General features: G+C 32.3%; 1 protein-coding gene across 2 annotated transcripts; it reads left to right on the forward strand.

The window, feature by feature from the left end:
• Nucleotides 1–13,273: 13,273 nt before the first annotated feature.
• On the forward strand, nucleotides 13,274–17,776 carry LOC132719600 (carbohydrate sulfotransferase 4-like). 2 transcript variants are annotated; one of them, XM_060703392.1, is made up of 4 exons: nucleotides 13,274–13,407; nucleotides 14,044–14,202; nucleotides 14,998–15,223; nucleotides 15,669–17,776. In XM_060703392.1, the coding sequence occupies exons 1-4, from the start codon at nucleotides 13,398–13,400 to the stop codon at nucleotides 16,477–16,479; spliced, it is 1,206 nt and encodes a 401-aa protein (XP_060559375.1). In that variant the 5' UTR covers nucleotides 13,274–13,397; the 3' UTR covers nucleotides 16,480–17,776. The 2 variants fall into 2 exon arrangements, with proteins under 2 accessions (XP_060559375.1, XP_060559374.1); XM_060703391.1 differs by lacking the exon at nucleotides 13,274–13,407 and adding an exon at nucleotides 13,429–13,733 and having other exon boundaries at nucleotides 15,669–17,773.
• Nucleotides 17,777–25,089: the final 7,313 nt, after the last annotated feature.

Genomic DNA, 25,089 nt, shown 5'->3' on the forward strand with positions numbered 1-25,089 from the left:
TTGGCTTACATATGAAATTACAGATGAAATTTCCGACATGGGTAAAGATAACGGAAACACCAGTCATATATGCAAGAATATTTCTACCTTTGTATTAGACAAATCAACAGTTGTTTAACTTCTATATTATTTATATTCAATTTCAGACACTATTGATGTTTTACATGTTATAACAAGGTTTGACTTGGTCTATGATTCCAATGAGCCAGATTTCGAACGTGGAGTGAGTTTAGAAGAAATTGAAAGAATAGAGAAAGCAATAGGTGACTTATATGATGTTTCCAACACGCTTGAATATCACCTGGTTCGATGACCGAACTACAATGATACCATTGGCTACGACAACATATATGTAGACAATATTGCGTTGACATTTGTCCAACGCTTGTTAACAAAATGTAACAGAGAGTTAAAACCATGCAATCAACCACGTGCTTCATACTGGAGACCCTTTCTAATCAAAACTAAAAGCTTAGCGTGGTGGTTTCAAAATAACTTAAGAAACCACATTTTTGATATAATTATAGGGATGATAATACAGGAACTACGCGGTTGGTTTCAAAATCAGGTTGTGCTGGCAGGAAATCTGCATTAATCTGTAGATTAAATTAAAGCATTGTCGCCCGAGATTTAATTTTGTTGCACTTTGATCATAGAAATGTTTGTTCCTTTCATCTACTTCTACATAAAAAACCAAGCCACGTTATAAATTGCATCGTTATTAATTAAACACATGTATTGTTTCATTTTGTCACATGAGTTTGTTCTTATAATGTTTTTGTCTAAGAAAACATGCTATTTTGTTTATTTACTTTGAAATTCAAAATATGTCACACCGGGAAGAGAAATCCACAAGCATTATCAAGGTGATTGTAGTGGTGAAAAAATTAAAGTGCATATTTAGATATACAAAAAAGACTAAGCCAGATTAACTGAATATTAATCTATTACTTTTGTAATAAAAAATAAAGTGTTCCGTTAAAGTACTAACGTCAATTGACTTTCTTTTATATAATTACAATGTATTTTAATTACAAACACACACAACGTACATACAAACACACACACACACACACACATATATATATATATATATATATATAATATATATATATATATATATATATATATACATATAGAAATGAGAATATATAAACACATACACCACATCGATATGCCAGTCCAATTACGGCACTGCGCCTAGCAGAACAGTCATGAAAGCATAACCACTGCTCATCCACTATCACCTAAATGATGGTTTTTTTTTTCTTTTTCATAAATTCCTAAATGATGGTTTCAGTACAGTTTTATATACAGATCACAAACTGCACTAGACATTGAAACAGGATCAACATTCGCATATATAGAGTTTGTTATAGAAATGAGAGAATATATACACACATACCACCACATCGATATGCCAGTCCAATTACGGCACATATATAAGTAAAATCTCCAACATTTATTGTTTGTTGACCGTTTTGATTTCAATATTATAAGGTTTCAATATAGTGAGAAATTATACTGTTACACATTAAGATTATATAAATAACAAATAACCAACCATTTAAAATAAATAAGGAAAAGGTTTGTACTATAAATTCGATTTGTTTTCTAATACGTAATATACTTTATTTAATAACGCTCAATAAACATGAATAATACAACAAACTTTACACAATTTATTGAACAACATTAAGCACAGTTTAACAATTTCATTTAAATATTTTGATGACGTTTTACATAACCGACAAAACATTTTAACGCCAACACATTGTAGAAATAAACATCGTTACAATAATGGTATTCATACTGTACGACTTCCTGAAACCTACCCCATTATTTAAAGCCATCGAAAAGTCCTGTATGCATATTTCAAAGAAAGTGCATCTTTCATCTGTATTTAACGCCCTGTTCCCGCTAGCTTCCATATTTGCATCGTCTTCATTGTCGTTTATATCAGAGCACGATTTTGATGTTCGACGAACTGGTCCTTTAAAAGTTGCCTTTGCCATCAATATTTTATATTCGGTCTCATTAAGCATTATTTTTGGACAAATAAGTTCGCCAAAGTAAAAGTGGGACTGATCGCATTTTTTTATTTCTTTAGTTTGATCATGTCCAAATATGCCAAAGTCCTCCATTCTGTAGTCATGTTTGATGGCCGTTTTGAATTTAAATCTATTATTGTTAATGTCTAGAGATACAACGAGAGTCGAAGAAGCCTTTGCATAAGCATACAAACGTGAAAACAGTTTTTCCAATTTACATTTTTCAGTGGTTTGATAGGTGATAACAGATGTAATATTCAAGTCACCGTTATTATCATAAGACCTAATACTTGTAAAGCAGTGTTTGCACTTAACTTTTGGTTTTACTATTGTATTTGATACTATTGTTCCAAGTTTGTTTAAATTATCAGAGTCATCCGAAAATGTTATTTCACTTAAATCAGAAGACCTATCTATATCGACTGGCCATATTTCAAGTAGAATACTTACGCTTATTCCATTCGTTCTAGTATATCTTCCAACACATTCACCATATAGAGCTGTATACGTAAGGGGACAAGTCAGCCGTCGACATTTATCCTGAAATACAAGATTCATCAACTATAACAAATTGAGCATGTAGACCTTAGTGCATCTTAAGATGATCTCATGTAAAATAAGCATGATTTTTTATAATGTGTTATATCAATATACAATCTGAAAACTGGGAGACACCTCAAAGGAAAACAACAGAGAAACATGAAATAACAGATTCAGTTTGATTGACTTAGTTTATGAGAGGTAATAAAAATTGAAGCATCACTACTGCCCCTTTTCTAAGCACCGGCTTAACATACAATTTTAACTTACAAATAATGGATCGTACACTTGACTTCTGTCGCAGTCGTCGTCTTTCGCTTGTTCTTGCTGTCTTTTCAAGGTTTCATACAACGTCTGATTTAACATCGCAACAGCATGATTTATTTTGTTGAAATCAGAGTACTTCAATTCTGGGTAAGGGCAGAATTCCTGTAATATTCTCTGGAAGAAATTACAAAAGAAGCAATGAACATTTCGGAAAACAGTAAGTGCACTTCGTGTTCCGATTTGTGTCGTATCAAAATAATATAACGTGTATGCTTTACACACTCTTTGCAGGCTCTCATGATGATATTGCATTGCAGGGTGATTCGGTAGTTGTCCAGTGATATTACAAGAGTCATATGCTTTAAAGCATTGAGAGCTTTTCCCCATGCCAGGCAAAGGTGGTACCGACCAAATCATGCAATCCCGTAACGTTTCTAATGCATCCTCCGGTTGAAATTCAATTAAATGTTTTGTGGTTTTACACTTAAATATGAGTTTCCATGAAACTGAAGTATTTACTCCATTGCATTCAGCGCAATATTTATTTTTATAAACAATTTCTTGCATGTCCGAAACTACGATAAGATCTTCTATGCTTTGCTGCATTCCTTCACATCTTTCTATCGTGTAGTTGTCTTGGTACGTATTTGGACAGGTAACAAGAGAATTGTATGAGTTAATTCCATTGTAAATGTTTCTTTCATAATCGTTAAGTGTATCGGCATCAGCATTGTACACTGGAAAATAGCATACAGGTTGTATTAGGGTTTCATTCATTTCATGTTGAAAATCCGGACAACAATTGCCATGTAGATGACAGTCTTTTGTACACAGACAAGACGCACAACATGGCCTGTCTGATTGTTTGCTGATATTTAATTGAGCCTTACTTGTACAAAACTCAGTATATGGACAAAAAGCCGGGAGGCTCAAGTCCTTCACAATATTAGTAAATTCGTAACAATTAAATACTTTTGAGTGCAAAATGATAATGAAAACATAAAAGCTGTGCATCTTGATTCCTGTGACGCGAATGTTAAATTCGAATGACTGCAAACATATTTTATAGTTAAAAGAAGTACATTATGATTTCCCTTCCCTTTTTCTTCAACGTATCGAATAAATGTCCTTTAAACAATATAATGCCATACAAATGAATCACGTTTTATGTACAATGAAAAAAACATTTAACATAAAGACACTGTGTTTTCTATGAAAGTGTGACTTTGGATATCACATGGACAATAGAAGTTCGGTTTTTGCAAACACTTACTTGGTGGTCTCATTTACTCCATTGTTAACAAATTATCGCCTATTAAGGCAAAGGGTCAAAGGTTTTCATCAAATTAATATGTAATGAATATAATAAAAGGCAATTTGAATACATGAGAATAAATTCCATACCTTTTATTATTCAACCGCAGAATAACCCTCAAGTATAACACATTGTCAATACAGATGTGATGTTAACAAGCCAATCCTGAGTTTACGTCATTTCACAAGACGATCAACAAAAGATTTTAAATCAATTGAGAATTGAGAATCAAATATAAATACGCATTAAGTAACGTGTTCAAACGTCAAACGATAGCTGAAACAACAACATGCATATATCAGTTTACTGGACGCTTTTCTTTATCGCTGCAAATGATCAGTTTTGCGAGTCGAATGAAATAGTAGATAAATTCAATCTGACAAGATTTTGTCCAAGTACAAATTTCTGTACCCAACGTGCAAGTTACAACTTCAGCGGTTCTAATAACCAACCCTGCTGCGCTTCATGTTTATGTACAGACGACTGTCACATGTATGGCAACTGTTGCCCAGATTTCAAACAGCAAGTGGAACATAAGACGTCTGTACCAGAATGCTATTTTCCGGTTTACAATATTGATACTGAAACTCTGGACCGTTACAATGAATATATTTTTACTGGCATAAACTCATACAACACTATTGTTAAATGTCCGGAACCGTTTCAAAATGGCGTTTTAAAAGCATTATGTGAAGGCGATCCCAAACAGATTGAGGATTTTCCGATGGTTTCGGATGAAAGAGGATACGTATACAGAAACAAACATTGTGCCAAATGTAATGGAGTTTTCAAATTTCTCTCATGGAATTTGAAGATGAAATGTTCGTCATCCGAGGACGCAATACATTTTCAAAATGCAATGCCATTTGTTCCAAATAACACGTGCATGTTATGGTCGTTTCCACCAAAAGATGATATCGTGCAACGCTCGTTGTGCTTCAAAGCAAATGATGAATGTGATGCAAAAGGAACAGTTATGGCAAACTCTTTCCTTCAAAATGCGTGTCTCTCATATACATTATATTATTTTCATCAGTATAGAGGGTTAATACTTATTTTCAAGAACGTTCATTGTTTTGCCTGTAAATTAAATATAGACTCATTTTTAAGAGAATCATGCCCACTCATGACATTTGATCAAAGTCCAAAAACAGATACTTATCTTATTCCTATGACTGCCTTTATTGATATGGCGTATAATAAAGATGTTGCACAATCAAGTGAAATCTTAGAAAGAAGCAAATGTACTGATTCGGAAATTTACGACACGTATTTTGTGAGTATTAACTTTCTATCTCCTTTTTAAGCCTTCAACCACTTATTGTATTAAATTGTATTTAACATCTATTTCATATTTATTATAGAATCAGATATTTAAAAATATGTGTAATATATTACAGCAAAGCGCTTAGTGTATCTCGGTGGCCAAAGTATAAATGATAAGTGCATACAAAATATAAGCAAGTCACGTTAAATCGGAAAAAAAAACATATCTTGTTCAACAAGATTATGTACATTTTATGTTGAAGAAAAATTTTCTTCTTTAAGTTTTTTCTAAAATTATGTATTTTCAGAACAAATGTCGGATATTGCAATGTCCGGTGATCTCAACAGCACTTAAAGGCAAATGTGTTTCTTACATAAGTGATAATATTGGTTTCAGTGTAAGTATGCTGCTGGAATTTCATCCGATTTCTAAACAGGCAGAATTCAGAGTAATTAAATCCTCCATTGATCAATCAGACGTATTCATATTTAGCAGTTTTTATGATAAGATTCTATCGAAATTTAGTCATATAACATCGAAAGTAATGAAGCGATGTGGGTGCTGTGAAACCCTCTTCGTAGAAGAAGGAAATGATTTTTATATCCAAACTGCATTCCATACGAACACAAAATGTACAATGCATAATTTACTGTCCAACTCCTATCTGTTTTCACACAAAAAACATCAATTCAGTGTAAACATTGATAATCAAACTTTCGAATTCACAACAAATGTAAAGACTGATCTTGATTTTGAAAGGATGCTAAGCTTAGATTGGAGATATCGTCTGAAAAGAAGATTTTGTAAACATCCTTATCATTTCAACGGTGATCTTGTATGTCCCAAAATATCGCTGAATAAAACTGAATATCTATTACTACAAACAAAAGGCAGATATCAAGGGACAGTTCAAGAAAGAGAAATTCTTAACGTTCGTAACAACATTACAAGCAACAAAGATGGTGAGGAAGCGCCAACTGGAATTGTTGAAAAGAAATCATCTAAGGTTTACGATTTGTGTTGGAATGAGTATTACATGTTTATAAATACAGGAAATAGTATCAACATGCTTGTATGGGTAAGAGCTATCAATGCTGCATTTCATGCATTGCTAATGCTGTTGATTGCTATACAATAAACGATACTACAGCTTGTTGACAATAGTACACTTACCTTAAGCTTATATATATTCTGTTAAATGTTGGTAAAGGAGAGAAATCTTTATGACTTATTTTGTGTTTGTATTTCTAACAAAACGACAAGTAATTAAAAGTACCGAATGTTAAAAAATGTAGATACTTCGTACAGAAATATTTGTTTTGCAATTTGCCTGGTTTCTGTATTTAAGGTATAAGTTGCCTAAACCTCATTTTTCTGAAGAGTATTCATTTTCAGTGAGGATTTAGAGTTTGCATGGGGTGTGGGTTCAGACCCAGGAGACGAGCGTTTCAACTTTTTGTGGCTTTCCGAACACAATTGGACAATATTTCGTCTCAACGGGATACAGTTGTCTGAATCATAGTTCTCATGAGGAGAAATGTCTCAAGTCCCTACATACTTGGTTCAGGAAGTTGAAACAGTCAGCAGAAGCTTTGACGATGATTATCCTTTTATCAGATATGTTTAAGTACTAGCATAAAAATAAAGATAAATTTGTTAAAGGGCGTTTAAAGACAAATATGTCGTTTTGGCAATATATTCGGATGTCAGATTTTATTTTTTATTGTAGATGTAACGCTTTCTCTTTGCTTTGTTTATATTTTGCTTTAGATTTGAAAGAAACACTAGTTTTACTTTGATTTCTTAAAATGAGGGTGTAAAATAAATTCATAGTTTAAGCCAGTCATGTATACTGTTATAGCATATCTGATGCATTGCAACTACAAGGAGAAAGAAGGCTTTATAAGCTTAGCTTTTGAACCCAATCTTTTGAAAAAAAGTCACGCCTGTATCTTGAACATTACTTATTGGTACAATCTGTATGCTGTGAAGTTATCTGAAGTAAACTATGTTTCAACAAACATCTTTATGTGTACTTCTTCTCTAATTGACCGTCCTTTAAAATTCAGCGTTAATTTTCGTCGTTTGGTGTCAAACGTTTGAACAAATAAAACATGTTTATTAAATGTTCTTAATGTAGTAGATAGATGACTCGTTACACGAGGGGGTAAATGTTTAGTGAAAAATTAATTTCCCGCCATGCGACGATGTCTCCTAAAGAAAATGTTAACGTGGTTAATTGAATTTCATTATATTTCGTACACACATTTACGGGGCTTAAAATTCATAACTGCAATAGCGACCAATATATCGTTAAAGGGACCAATGGCATAAAACAACAAAACTTGAAACTTTTACAAAATATTTAATGAAGCACTTTAAATGGAAACTCTACAAAGTAAAACAAGAAACATACAAGAATTTAATTGAAAATCAAATTTTATACTATTCTTAGCCGGATTTGAGGGAAAAACATGCAACGCTTTTCACTTTTTGGCCCTATGTCATAGCAAAAAATATTCTGGAAAAAACAGGGTATATATTATAATTAATCATGTATGGTATTTATGGTATTTTTTTACACAACTCAAAGTTAGCTACTGTGATCATCTTGTGTCCGTCGTCCGTCGACCGTGGTTTACATAAATGCATAGAACGGACATTTCCTGATCGCCACATGGCTTATTGTGGTGAAATCATACATAAATGATTCTAAGGTATTCTTCTCAACCGCGTCGTAGATTTTTATGAAACTGTACTGCAATGATCAATGAGTAGTCCTTTACAAAATTGTTCAAACAGTTCGGTCTGTTAAACAAGATGGTCGATAGAGATAAAATAGAAATAAGCTTTAAATTGTATCCTCTTTTCATTTGCTTAACAAGTGTTGATGAAATTATTAAATAAGAATGAACCCCGGGTTGTCCTTGATTAAAAAATCTCAAATTGTTTCAATCCGCTGAAAAAAGAGGGCAAGAAGTGCTTAAAATAGACAACTCTTTAAACGAAATCTCATGTTTAATCACTAAGGAGATTTCAAAGAAACTATGCAGCCACGAATATAAGGTCGTCTTTGTCAGTGGCTGTTCAAATGCTTCCTGTCTGTTGAACAAGATGGCCGCCAAATCAAGGTGTAGGAATAAGATTTAAACGACATGTAGCTTGTAACATTTTAATGAAACTCTTCAGAAATGGCCTTACGTTTTCCTTTCTCCTCAAGTGTTCTGGGCCTTCCGGTCCGCCAAAGAAGATGTCCACCAGAGCAAAAGCAAATTCTTTTAAAGATTTCTTCACCTCAACCACAGCATGAATTACTTAGAAGTCAATGCCATCAATGTGCTTCATCAAATTTAACCTAGCGGCTATAAGAAGGATAATATTTAAAGCCTATTTTATATAAAGCTATAGCCATAGTGTTAAACAAACCGGCCGCTATGACTTAATATAAATATAAGCTTTAAATAATAATGATAATAATAAACCGCTTGGTATAGTTTGGTGAAACACTGCAGATATTATCAATGACCCATTTTATGAGCATTTTGTGAAAAATGGCCGTTTTCATTGAAAAGCCTCCTGTAACAAGTGCAATACTGTTAAAACTTGGCACAAATGTCAACTGAACCTGAACCTTTGTAGCGCATATTCAATCTTACATTTCCTGTTACCATGTCACCGATTGTTCTTGCGCAATATTAAACTAATAACAACTGTCAAAAATTGATTTTGCCCGTATTAATTATTTACATGGTCTGTCAATCCACACAATCAAGACAAAATTAAGGACGAGGATATAAGAATAAAATATTTATATGAACTAAAGACATATTTTGTCAAAAATTGCAATTAGGTCCAAAATGAGAACCCCTTGGCCAGATATATATTACAAATGAACCTGGTCATGTATATATCCAATTTATAAGATTTTATAATCATCTTTATACATATGACCCCTATAGTGATTTCATGGTGCTGTGATAAACCTTAAAATATAAAGCGTATACTGAGTTAGGAATTACATGCCGATTTTTGGGGGGTACTTTTTCAGATTTAGCTTCAATTGTACAAAATGATTTCAATTCAATATAAAATATTTCACATATTTCTGTGAACATTATTATTATGTAACATTATTTTTTATTCCATTATAAGAAAATTAGCAAATTAACAATCAGTAACAAATCATACCATAACTATGAATACGGTTGGTATTCTTTTGTGAAATGCACTTTATTTTAAAACGCTTAATAAGCAACTACGAAACCACACATTTTAAAAATTGAATATTGCTTTAACCGATGCTAGGGTGTGTGGACGGTAGATTGCACTTTCCTGTTCCGTCCATGAATAAGCTCAATCAAACCGGGTCTGTAACATTTTCAGTTTTGCAGTTTTTGGTCTTTCTTTAGGGATTCTGTCTATTTTATAATTTATTCAACAACGTTAACCACATTTGTGTCATATGACTTCCATATTTCAATAATTCCTTGTAGCCGACATAACATTTATATTAACGCAGAAATCAGCATAATTACAAAAGTTATTTCAATCGACTGTGACTTCTTATAACAATAGCCATCATGCAAAGCAATAAAAATCATGTAAATACACTTCAAAGACAGCGATTCTGTCATATGTTTTTGTTGAGTTGTTTTCCTTAGCTTCGTCTATTACATTGTTTTTTGTCGTCGTGTGATTTAGTGAACGATCTTGACGTTTAATGAACTGGACCTCTTAAGGTTGATTTTGTTTTCTTTACTTTAAATTCAGTTTCGTTAAACAATATTTTTGGACAAATAAGTTCACCATAATACAAATTGGATTGATCGCAGATTTTAGTTTTACTATTTTGATCATGGCTTGATATAACTATGTTATCTGTTATGTAATCACGTTACATGGCTGTGCTGAATCGAAATGCTTTATCGTCGATGCTGAGATCAACGAGAGACTGTGAAGCTTTAGCATTAGTATACAAACTGGAATACATGTTTTCCAATTTACAATATTTAGTGGTATGAAAAGTTAGAACAGCTGTAATATTTTTATCACTGATATTGACGTGTGCCCTGGCTCGTGAAAAGCAGTGTTTACACTTTGCTTTTGGTTTTACGATTGTATTTGATATTACTTTTCCAAGTGTGTTTAAGAAGTTAGAATTTTCCCACAAATCAATGTCTTTTCACTGAATTCAGAAGTCCTATCTGTAATGACCTGCCATATTCATATAAGTGGAATACTTACGCTTATGTGATCTATCAACACATTCATCATAGAAAGTTGTATAAGTTGGGGTCTATTCTTCCCTCTTCTATCGCATACTTGTATTTCATTGCCACAGTGGAATTCATTTTGTAGAAATCAGCGTATTCTTGTTCTGGCAAAGGGCAGAATTCCTGTAATTTATCTTGAAATATTGCAAAAGAAACAATGAACATTTTTAAAAACTTTTAATGCATTTCGTGTACCGATTTGTTCAGCATCAATATAATATAACGTGTATGCTTGGCACACATTCTGTAAGATATCATGATGATATTGCGTTCCAGGATCAATTTGCAATTGTCCAGTGATAATGTACAAGTCATATGCATTTTAACATAGAAAAGGTCTTCCCACGCTTAGCTCAGGCGGCAAAGACCACATCATGCAATCCTGTAGTTCGTCTAATGTTTCTAATTCCGGTTGTATTTCAATTAAATATTTAGTGACCCTACAATTTAATATAAGATTCCATGACATTGTGGTATTCACATCATTGCATCCAGCGCAATATCTTTTTCTATAAACTATACCCTGCAAATCTGAAACGACAGTAAAATCTTCAACGTTTTTTTGTATTCCTTCACACTTTTCTTTTGTGTCGATGTTTTGGTATGTCTTTGGACAGTTTACACAAGTATTGTAGAAGTTAATTCCATTGTAAATATTTTCATCAAAATCACTAAGTATATCAGCATTAGGATTGTACACTTGAAAGTAGCATTCAGGTGTTATCAGTGTTTCATCTTCATTCTTTGCCGATATTGAGGGCAGCATTACTGGTACAAAATTGTGTATATGGACAAGAAGCCGGGAGAATGAGGTCATTCACAATATTAGTAAACTGTAAAGTGATAACAATAAAATTCCTTCAAAAGGTAAGTGTATATGAAGTGACAATAACAAGAAAGAGTCTCATCTTGATTTCTAAACAAAAGGGATGAAATACATTAAATGAATATATTTTTGGCAGTTACGTATAACATATTCCAACAGATAAAATGTTTATTGATATCCGAGATCTCCCATACATTTTATGAAAGAAAAAGTGCGTAACCTGCCTATTATTTTATTATTATTATTATTTTTCAGCAAAATGCAATCCTTTCGTGTTTTTTCTTTTGTTCAGTTTTTTCTGTTACTTCATCTATTTCATTCCAAAGTCTCGGGTAACTCTGGTAATTTTTAACAGTTTTACGCCTCTTCATCAATGTGTTATCGGAATCTTGTAAATGCCTCACAACGAAATCACACTTTGTTTACAAAGACATTGAAAAGTCCTTTACTGACAGCATTGTCAATTCAAAATATTTCTATGGAGGTGTATAGATTAGATTTCAATTTGTAAATTGGATAACACTTTCGTGGTGGTCTATTTCTTCCAGCTGTATATTATCACTGCCCACATAGGCAGAACAGCCAAAAGGTTTCTATGTCTTTTGAAGAATTTATGACCTGTCGTTGGCATAAGTTATTGTTATACTGTAACATAAAATGTAAGAAATTAGTTGTTAATTTTAACATAGCTCTCATTATTTCCTTTAAGCTCTCGAGTGTATGCGTAAGGTTTTTAAACAGAAATTTGACACACTCATTAATTGACGTCATATATGACGTCAATAATATAATTAGGTGAAATTCATTTCCGCTTGCTGTTTAACAAAAATTTCAAATTTATTTGTTTGTAATGAGAACAGAACAGATAAAAACTTTATGAAAGTACAATTTCTTTTCATAACAAATTTATTAAACCATGCCATCACCCTGTTCAAATAAATTGTACTTTTCGCGCGCCTACTGCTGTTATTGGTCTATGCTAAAAGACTGTAAATCCCGGACACGTTGAAATTAATTTACACTACAATATAAGATGTATGTTCATATAGTGACGATTAGTAAAATAGTGACGATTACATTACTGAAGAACCATTTAGGGTTTCATATGCTTTAAAAATATCTACGCAAGAACATTTTCATAAAGTGTTGAAGTGATCATAGATCATATGGTTTGTTAACCATTTACCTGATTAATATGTGTAATGGATTTTCTCAGATTTCAATTAGAAAAAGTTAAGTTCAGTCCAGTCAAAGGCTAGGGAGTTCCTATTTCGAAATACAAAATTTGGAGTACCATTTGTATAAAGCTTAGTAAGATGGCCATATCTGTGGCAATGACCAACAACCACTTTCTGTTAGAAATGCTTAAGTGTTTATAATAATGCAGTTATATGGTCTGGATGATAAACTGATTTGTGAACACCAACCTTACGACATTTCGACATTAATTTCTCGTGTCAAACAGCAAACAGATATTCAAACATTTAATTGTTTCTTTGCAATCATTAAGTTTAGTGTGTACGAGTACATAAGAAGAAATCATATACTTTTCTACGCATCCGTTTTTCATTTGAGAACATAGTATTCATACATAAAGTACAATACTTCTGAGTTGTATAACTTAAGCAACGCTGTTCTTGAACAATACGTGAACATTAAGGGAAAACAATAATCATGTACAATATCAGTTATTTCGAGTATGACCAGAAATCAATTAGGAGACATGACGCGGTGTGTAATGAATATAATGTAAAAACTTCCGATATGTTTATAGAAAAAAGGGAAAATATGCGATACTGTAACACATGTGAAACTTTCTTGTATCTAGAAATTCTTGGTTTATGGCAGGCCAATCAATATGCTTGCAGGTAATTAATTCTTAACTGGTTTTATTGAAACAAACATAAAAATCTAAGGCATTGCAAGATTTTGCTTATTTAAACCGATAGCGCATCGTTGAGTAACAACCTAATTGTAAACGATTGATTGTTTAAGTAAATCGCGGGTTATATTTTTCAACTCTTGTATTGTAAAAATTAGAATGTTCGGATATTCATAAATGTTGTGTTACAAGAAAAGATATTTAGATGCAACTAAATGTATGGTAAAGACAGAATCATTACGATTAGTTTAATATTAAAAGACAAGATTCGCATGAAGTCTAGGAAATGGGCTTATGGAGTGGTCAGGTGGAGTAAGTGTTTATATAAATATTAAAACTTGAAACACGTATTAAAAATAATAGTAATATATTCATGGATTATGTGAAGGTGAAGCTTTAACACTGAAAAGGTGCTATATAAAATTGTAAAACTATTATTTAAATTGGCTATTTCTGCTGCTAGGAAGAATCCTTCCGTATTATAATTATGGTTTTTATTAGTTTTATTATTATTATTAGTTTTATTATTAGTATTATTATTATTATTATTATTTTTTGTTGTTGTTGTTGTTAGTTGTATTATTATCATAATTATTATTATTATTATTATTATCTGTTGTAGGACTGTATCTTTTGCATTACATGCGGTTGTCCTCGAACAGTGTGTGGGGGTTACTATGGGAGCACGTGGCAGCGATGAGCTTAAGGTCAAAGTTGATAACCTTGGTGTTTATACTTGGTTTTACACATATGGCGGTCGACTATATTTATACAAATGAAGGTTTCTAAATATATTTAATTCAAGTTCAATCCTATAGTTTATAAACCTGTAATATAAACATAGATGTTTTATCTGTTGTTTTTTTTTGTATTTTTGTTTTTGTTTTACTCAACGAAATCAAAATAATTTTTGTAAGAATAGCACGTCATTGTAAATACATAGGAATAAAATGTATTTTGGGATAAATATGTCCGTACTTATTAACATGAAGAAAGCATGCACTTCAATCATAATCATTTACATTTTTTCTAACTCAATATTTAACATAGTGAACAAGTCATTATCATTCAGGTATATCAATATGAGAGAATTAAACCTAACTATTCTTCAACATCTAAATGAGATAGGATTTAAATCCAGGTGGCTATCGTGTATTTATTTATAAAAAAGGAGTTTAACAGTATTGTAGAATAAAATATTCACATCTATGGCCTTTATGGATCTTTGGAAACCTGCTACTAATGTGGCTTAATTCGTAAATATAACACATTCTAAAGTTGAAAAATGGAAATTTATTAACAAAAATGCCAGAAAATATGTTAATTTCAGTTGCAAATCTAACTAATACCAATAAACTTTTTAGACAATAATTTTTACAAACCTGGGTCAAAGGAAAGGAAAGATTGAAAAAGCGAAAAAAAGTTAAGTATAAGGGTCAAACAATATAACTTATTAATTAATTAATTAATTAATTAATATTAATTAATTACAAATGTATTATTATTTATTAATTAACTATGATTGATTACATAAAATACATTTATTGCTATACCTAGCGTTTATTTTTCTTTCCAGATGACATGTACGTCAGTTCTGACAAGGAAGATCTGAAGTTAGATAAGGCCACACAGACTGCAACATTTGTTATAATTGTAGGCTATGGTAGGACTGGGTCGTCATGGCTTGGAGAGATACTGAGCAAGGCGGAAGAGAGTTTTTATATGTTTGAACCAATGCAGAGACCATTGGCGGAAGGTTACTACCTGACTAATATGGTTGCTTTTAATAATAATAGCTACAGGTAAGTCATAATCATGCCACTAATATATATATTTCAACATGTAGATCGACGATATAGATCAACACTCTTTAACAATCATTTTGTAACATGAAGACTAACGTCCTTTAAACATCATTATTAACATGTAGATCAACGATCTTTCAACATCATTTTGTAACATGTAGATCAACGCTGTAGATCAATGCTCTTTAAACATCATTTTGTAACATGTACACTAACGATCTTTAAACATTATTTTGTAACATGTAGATCAACGATCTTTAAACAGTATTTGTAACATGCAGATCAATGATCTTTCATCATTATTTTTAACACGCATATTAAGCTGTAGATCAACGCTTTAAACATCATTTTGTAATATATAAGTGAAGTGGAATACAATATAGACTCATTTTGTTAATTCAAAGCAGTCATTGATATTTTGACATATGATTCCGTGTTTCAGGAGACCACTGTCTTTAATGGAGAGACACGATTTCATGATAACTACCATTCATAGAGTGTTCACGTGCCAATTTTCATTACTTCATACATTTTCTCAAGAGATTTTGGTGCGGCATCAAGTGCGACTGAATGCAGGGACATTTACGCACTGTAGGGACTTCAACTCATACAGATCCTACTTCTGTATCAAAGAACTGGAGAGGGTGTGTCTATCCAAGACGCACCGAATTGTAAAAACAATCAGAGTTTCGATGGAGCTTGTAAGTAATATGGTCGAGATGTGGCCGAATTTAAAAGTCGTTCATTTAGTTCGAGACCCACGTGCTATCACTCATTCGCGGAGTAAAGGTCAAGATTTTCAGATGGCACTTGATACAGTGAGTCATTCAGCCGATATGTGTACAAGAATGTTTGAAGATGTAAAACAAGACTGGTTTATTCAAAGGAAATATCCTGGCCGATTAATTATTGTGTCCTATGAGGCATTGGCAGGGTCACCTTACGCTGCCACAGGTTTTATCTACGATTTCCTAAATATGCTGTTTCGAGAAAAGACTTGGTTTTGGGTTTTTAATAGCATGAGAAACCAAAACGAAACCGAAACTCATTACTATGCAACTGTGAGATTTAACTCATCCAAAGTTGCCAATCGTTGGCGTGAAAGTTTGTATTATAAAAAGGTGCAGGAGATAGATCTGTCTTGCACGGACGTCTACAAAGCTCTAGGATACATTCCTATCAGTTCAGTAGAAGATCTGAATTCAGGAAAGCCAACAAGAAGAAAAGTTGACAATATTGAAGGGTATCTTTAATAATAATGGTATAAAGACGTAACCAGTGCAACTTCAAATAAATGAGATTTTTTTTATATTATACACGAACAAAAAATAGTTAGTATTTGTGAAAGATATCGTTAAATGTGAAGAGAATTTGCTTGAAAATATTTAATAATATTTGTAATATGTTTTGCTGAATTAAAAAGACAATTGTTTGATAAAACATGTTTTACTCGAATAAAAGTTAAAAATATATGAAAGGTTTTGATAAAAGGTTATTGAACATTGTTGAGTACAATATTGAATTTCACTGGACGAGTGCACAGCTGTCAAAATATATTAGATGAGGAACTTCCTACATGTAGATCTAATAAAGGTTTTGCAGCTGTGTACGAATCCAATAGAATCAGTATTATACTCAAAATGTATAATGACCTCTTTACTTTACACCATAATATTCTTTACAAATTTACAGACTTTTGTTACTTCGAGTACAATAAGTATTTGATATGATTTTTTGGACTCTGAAAATGAAAACGAGACAATATGGAGAACAATAGTGATTTGATATGGAATTTTGGACAGTTACAACGAAAACGAGGCTTAATTGATAAGATTGTATCAAATATTGATTTATATTAGGAGATCACAAGATGCAAAATTTTAAAGTTAAAATTTGAAAGTTAATTGGTAACTAGTGTGAAAAAATGGTAAATATATACCTATCACAAACTCCTTTTTACCCACCTTCGAATAAATTTCAACAAATTTGTTTCTATTCCTAACGTCTGTTAATAGTTTGTTATTTATTTCAAAGAATTGAAAAATATATTTGTTTTAAACCTGTGAATGCCACTTGGCAAATGAATACTTTTCTGTGTCTATTTATTTTTCATTTATTCTTCTTTTGTTTGTTCCTTTGTTATTTTACAAACTGTATCTATTTTGTGATTAACAATAAACAATATAATATTATAAGATCATTCGACTTTGCTTGCCCTGATATTATCCCTTTTTCTGGTACGATTCTCCGGCATGATCGAGTGCACAACGCCGTTGATTTCAAACCACTTGCCTCTCACCGCTGTAGGTTTGAGCTACGCAAGCGTCTTCGAATTCTTTCATGTGAGAAAGGTATTCACGTAGCTTATGGAACGTCGGTTGTTCTACTCAAGTCCTCATTTTGCCTGAAATAATGTACAGAAGGGCACTCGAACTGCTCCTCTACCGGTAAAGCCGGAAAATTGACATTTGGCATGTACTGTGTTGGTGTGATTTAATACCCGACCAAAAAATACCGAAATAGCATCACGGTTAATCGGACCAAAATATTTCATAGAAAAACAAAAACGCATACGGCTGCTGATACATTATTCTTTAACCAGTTAAATGTAATTAAGGTAAGGCACTGCTATTTCAACAACAAAAAAGATTAATATACAAACTGATACTTAGATTATTTATCATGATTATAAGTAATTTTGTCAACGTGTGCTCTTGTGAATACCAACACATATCAACTATTATCATCATGTTGTCATCACAACATGTTACTCTGTACTTCAATATTGATTTTGACCTCTTAATAAGAAATAAGGAAATTTGTCCAGATTGTCCGGAACCGTTATTTGTTGCAACAAATGTTTAAGAATTTTGTTCTATATCTATATGAACCGAAGAAGAACGGTTTCCACATGGCAAAGAATCAAGAATGCCAACGAAACGGCACAACCGTATAACACTTACAATATTTAAAAGAAAAAAATAATATTGACCATTAAAGGCACATATTTCCACAGAAACATTTTTTTTCCATTTAGATAGGACAAACGTGAGTTTTGAAACATTTAAATCATGGTTTAAGGGAATATTACATGTTCATCACCTGAAGAATGTAGCGCTGAATGTGAGATTAGCAAAATGTACGCAACGTAGTATTTTTAGTTCCATACAAAATACTAAATCACTATAACTCTACTAATTGCCAAAAGGCAACAGAAGCAAAATATATATAATATGGTTCAGGTAATTGGCAAATGAGTATTTTTTAGTCTATAACATATCACCAAAAATAAAGAATAAAATTTTGAGAATAAAAATGTAAGCGTTTTGGGGCTTAATGGGCCTTATAAAAAGAATGTTTTTGGGGAGTTAATTTCATAAAACTCATAAATATGATTCAATCCCACTTATTGAAGTTAAGTATGAATCATTTTACTTATAAATATGATAAACATTACAGTATATTTTCAACTTATGACAGCATATTTTTAACTAATATAATCACATTGAATGAAACAAAAATCAAATTACTAAATGGTCACACCTAACAAGTTGTTAAAGCCATTGTAGGGAGAAGTATGATGGTGGACATTTGTCCGCTGAATCAAGTCCATTTTAAAATGTTCGGCATTAAAGGTTCTCTCCGAAATGCTAAGTTTTTTATAATTGCGTTATTTCGCCGAAAATATATCGTGTCTTCGTGTCCGCTCTCGCGAAGACACGATTAGTCTGCATAATTAGTCTGCATAATTATAACCGTGTCTTGGTGTCGATTTTTGAGGGGCGAAGACACACAATGGCAGAAAGCATCTACGATATTAAATGCATTTCAAATGTACAAAAATATGCCAATTATGACAATAAATTATTGAAAAGTCTTATCGCGAGACTGTTGAGAAAGAACGAAGCTTGTCGAATTAAATACATCACAAATGAAGCGATGAATATCATAACACCTTTGGGCAATGGCTTTAAACATTTCATCAGTAAAAGCTCCTGTGCATCGAAATTCTGGTGTTGTTAAATTAGTTCGTAACTTTTCGGATGTATTTCTTATTATGGTGCTTTGAATGTTAGAATAAACCCAAAACCAAACCTTTTCCGTGTATAGAAATAGATGAAGAAACTAGTATATATAACCTGCAGCTGAAAAGGGTGAAACTTTCATCGCCTCAAAAGACAACAAAATAATTCTGTTTGGATACATCTCTTGTATCATATGGGAAAGTTTTAATTCTTCGTACATCAAGGCACAAAAAATAGAAAAACTCGGTTGTAAATTGTGGCCTGCCGACGGACTTTCACCTTTTTTGGAAGCAAATATTGCCTTTGGCTCTTCTAAAATATGAACAATTCTTAGATTAGGACAAAGTTCCATCATTCTTTTGACGAATTTCATTGAAATGTTTGTAGATGATACAAAACGATGCAATTTTAACTTACACATTGTTTCCAATTCATTTAAGCATTCCATTGAAACTGATGTATACGAGTTACTACAGTAGTTAAATGACAGCCTTTTTGAATACATTTTGACAATTGTTTGCACTATGTAACTGTCATAAGGCGTTTGTATAGATGAGAAATCGCAAGTAAACAATCTGAAGAAGGTGGTCAAAAGAGATTCCATTTGGTCATTTTCGGATATACGAACACTGAAAATTAGAAAGTTGAATTAAAAGACACAAATCTGAATCTGAAATGGAAAGAACCTTAAATTTCTAAATCAGAAACGAGAAAATGGACCATACAAATCAGATCTGAAAAGTAGGTAGCTGTTCGGTTAGCTCAATAGGTTGAGCGTTGGACTGTGAATCGGACAACCCCAGTTCCATTCCCGGACAGTGCAGGTCACTTTCGTTGTGTTTGATCATGGAATCCTTTCTAGGGCATTCGTATTGTACCTCTTCTCTGGTAAACTGCTGGACAGTCTGCCCAGGAACGCTGAGGTGTCTGAACTGTGCCTTGGTAAATTCATTGTGGTTTACTGAAGACAAACTAATTGATCAACAAGCATTGTTTGCAATGTTCATGTTAAAGTGAATTGGTGTACAATCAGCTCAATTTCGATAAGGAATTTCAAATATTGATAAATAAAAAAATGTATCATTTGAATATTCTTATAAAACAGTGCATGTACTTGAAAATAATTGTTGATAAAATTCTGTATAAACATTTAGTTCTTTAATAAATAATATTTTACTCCAAGAACGAACATTATATTATCTGCTAAATAAATCAGACTCACTTTAAGAAACATTACAAAGAGATATGATAACAAATTATTCTTACGGCACGTTGTGATTATAAAATCCTCCGGTAACAGTCTGGTAATGACCGTCTTTGGATAAAACCACAAACGGTTCAGGTATATAAAAACATTCATTCGCATAACTCACAACGTCTTGAAACCAAAAAGAGGCCTCATAACTTTAACCAACTATTAATGAAAACGTGTATTTCGAAGTAGAAGACCTATTTGTGTGTGATTTGACTCGGGATTTGAACTTCCTATCAATCTTTTGTCCATCTAAAATGAGAATTATCTAGAAATAAGACATCAAATTGTTTAACACTCTCTTAACACCAATTGTAATGGAACAGACATTATTACACTTGTGTAAGTAATATCCATACATTACAGAATTACTGCAAGTGATGATACCATGTACATGGAATACACAATAATAATAAACATTGCACTGCCGAGTATCAAATATAACAATCAGATCTCCTCGACTATTTTGCTTCGCAATAGAGCTCAGACGTAATGACATGGTAAAATGGGGGCCTCCTTGTTCCATCTTTGTCGCAAAAGTGACAGACACAAGTTTCTTTTATACATTGGAATAAAGACTAAATAACTGTAATAATTTGGAATTGATAACAGTCAATGTCCCTTCTAAATTAGGCATAGGCAAACTGTGTAGGTTTTGTAGGAAAACATTACTTTCTCGCGAAAGAATATAACTTTATAACGCGGGCGAATTGCATTGGTGTATTCGCGTTCCACGTATAAGATAGGCCTATTTTTTAAATATGCGGGAGATGCCGATTTTTCAAGATTGCAGATATAAAAAGAAGAATATAATTTTGAATAAACCAACTGCTGTTGATACTGCAAAGCTTATTAACATTTGCATCCTCTTATTTTGAATAAAGATGTAAATTAGTTGAATTGTAAAGCAAAAATATATTAAATCTGGAAGAATCAGTTGATAGTTCTGGAATTGAGAATCACGGTCATACTCTCCGGAATTAAGGAATCAAAGTGAATAAAGTACTGACGGAATGCCACTTTCGAACATTTAAAATTTATTTATTTTTACCGCGAAGATCTATTTCCTTTAGGGAAATAGGTCGGAGTGAATGCATTTAAAATAAATCCTTCTCAAATCAACATTTTGCACCACCTATGAGACAGTTTCTAAAAAGCACCTAAGTTACTCGTCAAAACTATGTTACGCTTCTTTTGAATTTTGGCAAGCCATCAAGTTATTTGATTTTGTATTTTGTATGTAAGCTAAATTCCACATTGTTTAACTTAGTAAGTTTATAACAAATTCAGCGCGAAGTGATTTATATGACAATTATCTTACGTTCTGTAAAATAATTGTTAACACATTATTGTCGTGCTAAATTGTCACGCGTCAGTACATGTATTATTGTTCTTATGCATTTGCAACAGGAAATAACGACCTACGGACTTCCAAATTATATGAACTCAGGAAACGGAACCGCAGATTGCGTCGCAAATTTCCGTTCATACATCTAACTATCTTTTCATATCATCCGAGAGTACGGCATCAAAGAATATAATTTAATATAATCATTTTAACATTTAACACGGTCTGTTAGTTTTGAATTTTGTCAAATCTGACGGTGTAATACAAATTTTGACCGATGTTTGAAATAGCAGAACTTAATAACTTTAGTTTTACCACCCACTCGGATAATATGAATATTCATAGGTCGGACATACACTATGTAAAGCCGGTGCATGATCTGAAATATGCGCTGCAAACTGTGGTTCAATTCCCGAGCTCCTGTGAGAATAATAATAAAAACAACAAGAAATGACGATATATAATATAAAGTATGACTCATTTATACCTGAGATAGGAAAACATATACATGTATGTCTATTGCTTATCCCAAACGATTGTAAACAACTTTTTTGTAACACATGCACAACCAATCAATATCTGGTCACACATTGTATATGTACGAGTACATACAAAAATTGCAACATATTGAAATACATACCGTATTTTATTTTATGGTTTTTGAAAACCATACAAAGAACCATCAAAATCAACATAAAAACAGCGAAAATACATGTTTTACACCTAATCATTTCTCATCAAAGATTTTTTCACAGCATTCATTTATTCCGTCAAACACTTATTTATATATTCAACAAAAAGATTAATCCAGTGGTCAATTCCTATATTTAAAGTCATTTTTATTTAAAAAATTTAAAATTTAAAGAATTTTTTAAATTAAAAAAATATGTTTTAAAACCCTTTTAAAAAACTAAACGACTGTCCCAAAAAAACTTTCGCCAGTTGGCTTAAATTATAGTTAAAATTTGTAACTTATAAATGTTTACTATGTTCAAAAAAAACATTTTTTAAAAGATCAACCAAAAAAAAAATGGCAGCAAGTGGGCCCCCGAATGGTGTGGTTAAACTGCAAATTTTTTGTCCCGGGGCTATTTTATCCAAGCTGTATTAAAACAGTTTCTATGGGCCCAAATTTTTGAAAAAGTTTTAAAAAAAATAATAATTACTGGGTAAATTCTAAACATTCAAAACTAATTTTTTCCCTTTTAAAACCCAAAACATTTTTTAAATTTAAAAAGAAACGGGGGACCAAATTTTAAAAAAAATCGAATTAATATGTGAAGTATAGATCTTAAACTCGCATCTCTTGAAAAAGATCCATTTGCTGTTTGTACTTAAAATTGAACATATGTGACTCGGTAACACATGTGATGTTTCATTCATATTTGAAACATTTATATCAATGTACATGTTCTATGCAATTATGAATATGATCGGTTTGTAAAACGGTTTGTGCAAATGTGAATATTCTCGTGTTTTTGCAAATGTGAAAATTGTCGGTTTGTGCAAATGTGAATAGCAATCGCAACTTTTCGGCCATTTCCGTTAGTCTTCGGATAAGGTCATTATAGAAAATAGCCGAGGATGTTCCGATTGCTGTGAAAAGGTATCGTTATGATAAAATGTGAACATTGTCGGTATGTCCGAAAGTGAATATGTATCGTTATGTTCAAATGTGCAAATGTGAATAATTATCGTGGTGTGTACATGTGAATATTTATTTGTGTGTTTGTTTGTTTTAGTTATACGCATTATATCCTGTATTATATTATATATTTTAAATTTTCTTAGAAGAATAAAAGGCTAGAAAGACATAAGTCTTTAACTTCAGGTATTACTGTTTATTACATACTAGCGCCGTTTTTGCGACTCCGTAAAAAAGGTATTGCACGGCTGTGCATATTGTTTTTGACTTTAAATGTTAACGTTATACTATAGGCGCATCAATGAACAAGACCCAACGCCGGGCGGGGCAAAGGTCAACTTTGTACTTTTTCTAAGGCAAACTAATAAACGGTTTAAACAAATCTTCAGGAAAAAAAGGTTTTATTTAAAATTTTTATTGGAATCTTCAGTAACGCTAAATTTTGTTGAAGTTGAATCCTTTCTTTAAAAAAATTTACAATGTTAACCCCCTTTAAAATTTTAATAAAAACCTTTAACATCTGGAAAAAAGGGAAAAACCCAAATTTTTTTGAATGACTTTTTGGTTTCCAAAAAAAGAAATTTTACGAAAAATCAGATTTCCCTTCCCTTTGGACTTTTCCCCCAAAATTTCGTCTCATCTAGGGTTTAAACCCCACTAAAAAAAACCAGATGAAAGGGGCAATTGGTACTTAAATCTCTTCCCTTTTTGGGAAAAGGGGGGCCCGGGCCAGGGGATTTAAACAATCGAATCCCTTTGTGAACTCTCAAAATGAACCCAAAGGTTTTTTTCCCCTAAGTTCTATAAATTTTCTATTCGAGGTATGTCAAGTTCGAGACGTATGTAAAGAAGCAAATGTTTCTCTTCTTTTTAAATCGGGGGAGCCCTCTCTTGTTAATAACTACCGACCAATATCTCTCATAAGTACTGTCAACAAAGTCTTTAAAATAATTGTATTTAAACACACATTAAATTTTCTGCGTGATGATAACATTATTACATCTCTTCAATCCGATTTCGTTGCAGGAGACTCCACTGTCAACCAATGAACATATTTATAGATAATCTGTTTGCACAGACCATTGATTCTGGTGAAGAAGTCGGGTCTATGTTTTGTGACATCAGTAAAGCGTTTGATCGGGTCTGACACAAGGGACTTCTTTATAAATTAAATTGTATCGTTATTTCTGGCAGTCTTTCCTCTTGGTTTTCTTCTAATTTTAAGGACAGAGGTTAAAGAGTTGTTTTACAAGGTTGTAGATCTTTCTTTCCGTTGGTGTGCCGCAAGGGTCGATTTTTGAGCCTTTGTTGTTTCTTGTTTATATTAACGATAATGTTAACGACATCATTACCAATATAAGACTGTTTTCCGACGATACTTACCTTTTTATTGTGGTCGAAGACCCCGTCACTGCTTCAACCATGTTTAATTCAGACTTGAAAACATGGGCTGAACAATGATTAGCAAAAATTAAGCCCATTAAAACAGAATCACTATTAATAACACTAAAAACAAACAGAAACATAATCCATCATCCTATCTATATGCATGACACACAAATGAAAGAAATAAGCATTCAAAAACACCTGGGA

Source organism: Ruditapes philippinarum, unplaced genomic scaffold (genome assembly GCF_026571515.1).
Source record: "Ruditapes philippinarum isolate M1 unplaced genomic scaffold, ASM2657151v2 ctg9889_1_1_1_1, whole genome shotgun sequence".
Taxonomy (NCBI): domain Eukaryota; kingdom Metazoa; phylum Mollusca; class Bivalvia; order Venerida; family Veneridae; genus Ruditapes; species Ruditapes philippinarum.

Bases quoted from the DNA above. Each gene is read 5' to 3' on its own strand.
- LOC132719600 (XM_060703391.1), top strand. From the start codon at position 13,637: ATGTATGGTAAAGACAGAATCATTACGATTAGTTTAATATTAAAAGAC. The intron at 14,203-14,997 runs GTTTCTAAATAT...TTTTCTTTCCAG, and splicing joins CTATATTTATACAAATGAAG to ATGACATGTACGTCAGTTCT. The intron at 15,224-15,668 runs GTAAGTCATAAT...TCCGTGTTTCAG, and splicing joins TTTAATAATAATAGCTACAG to GAGACCACTGTCTTTAATGG.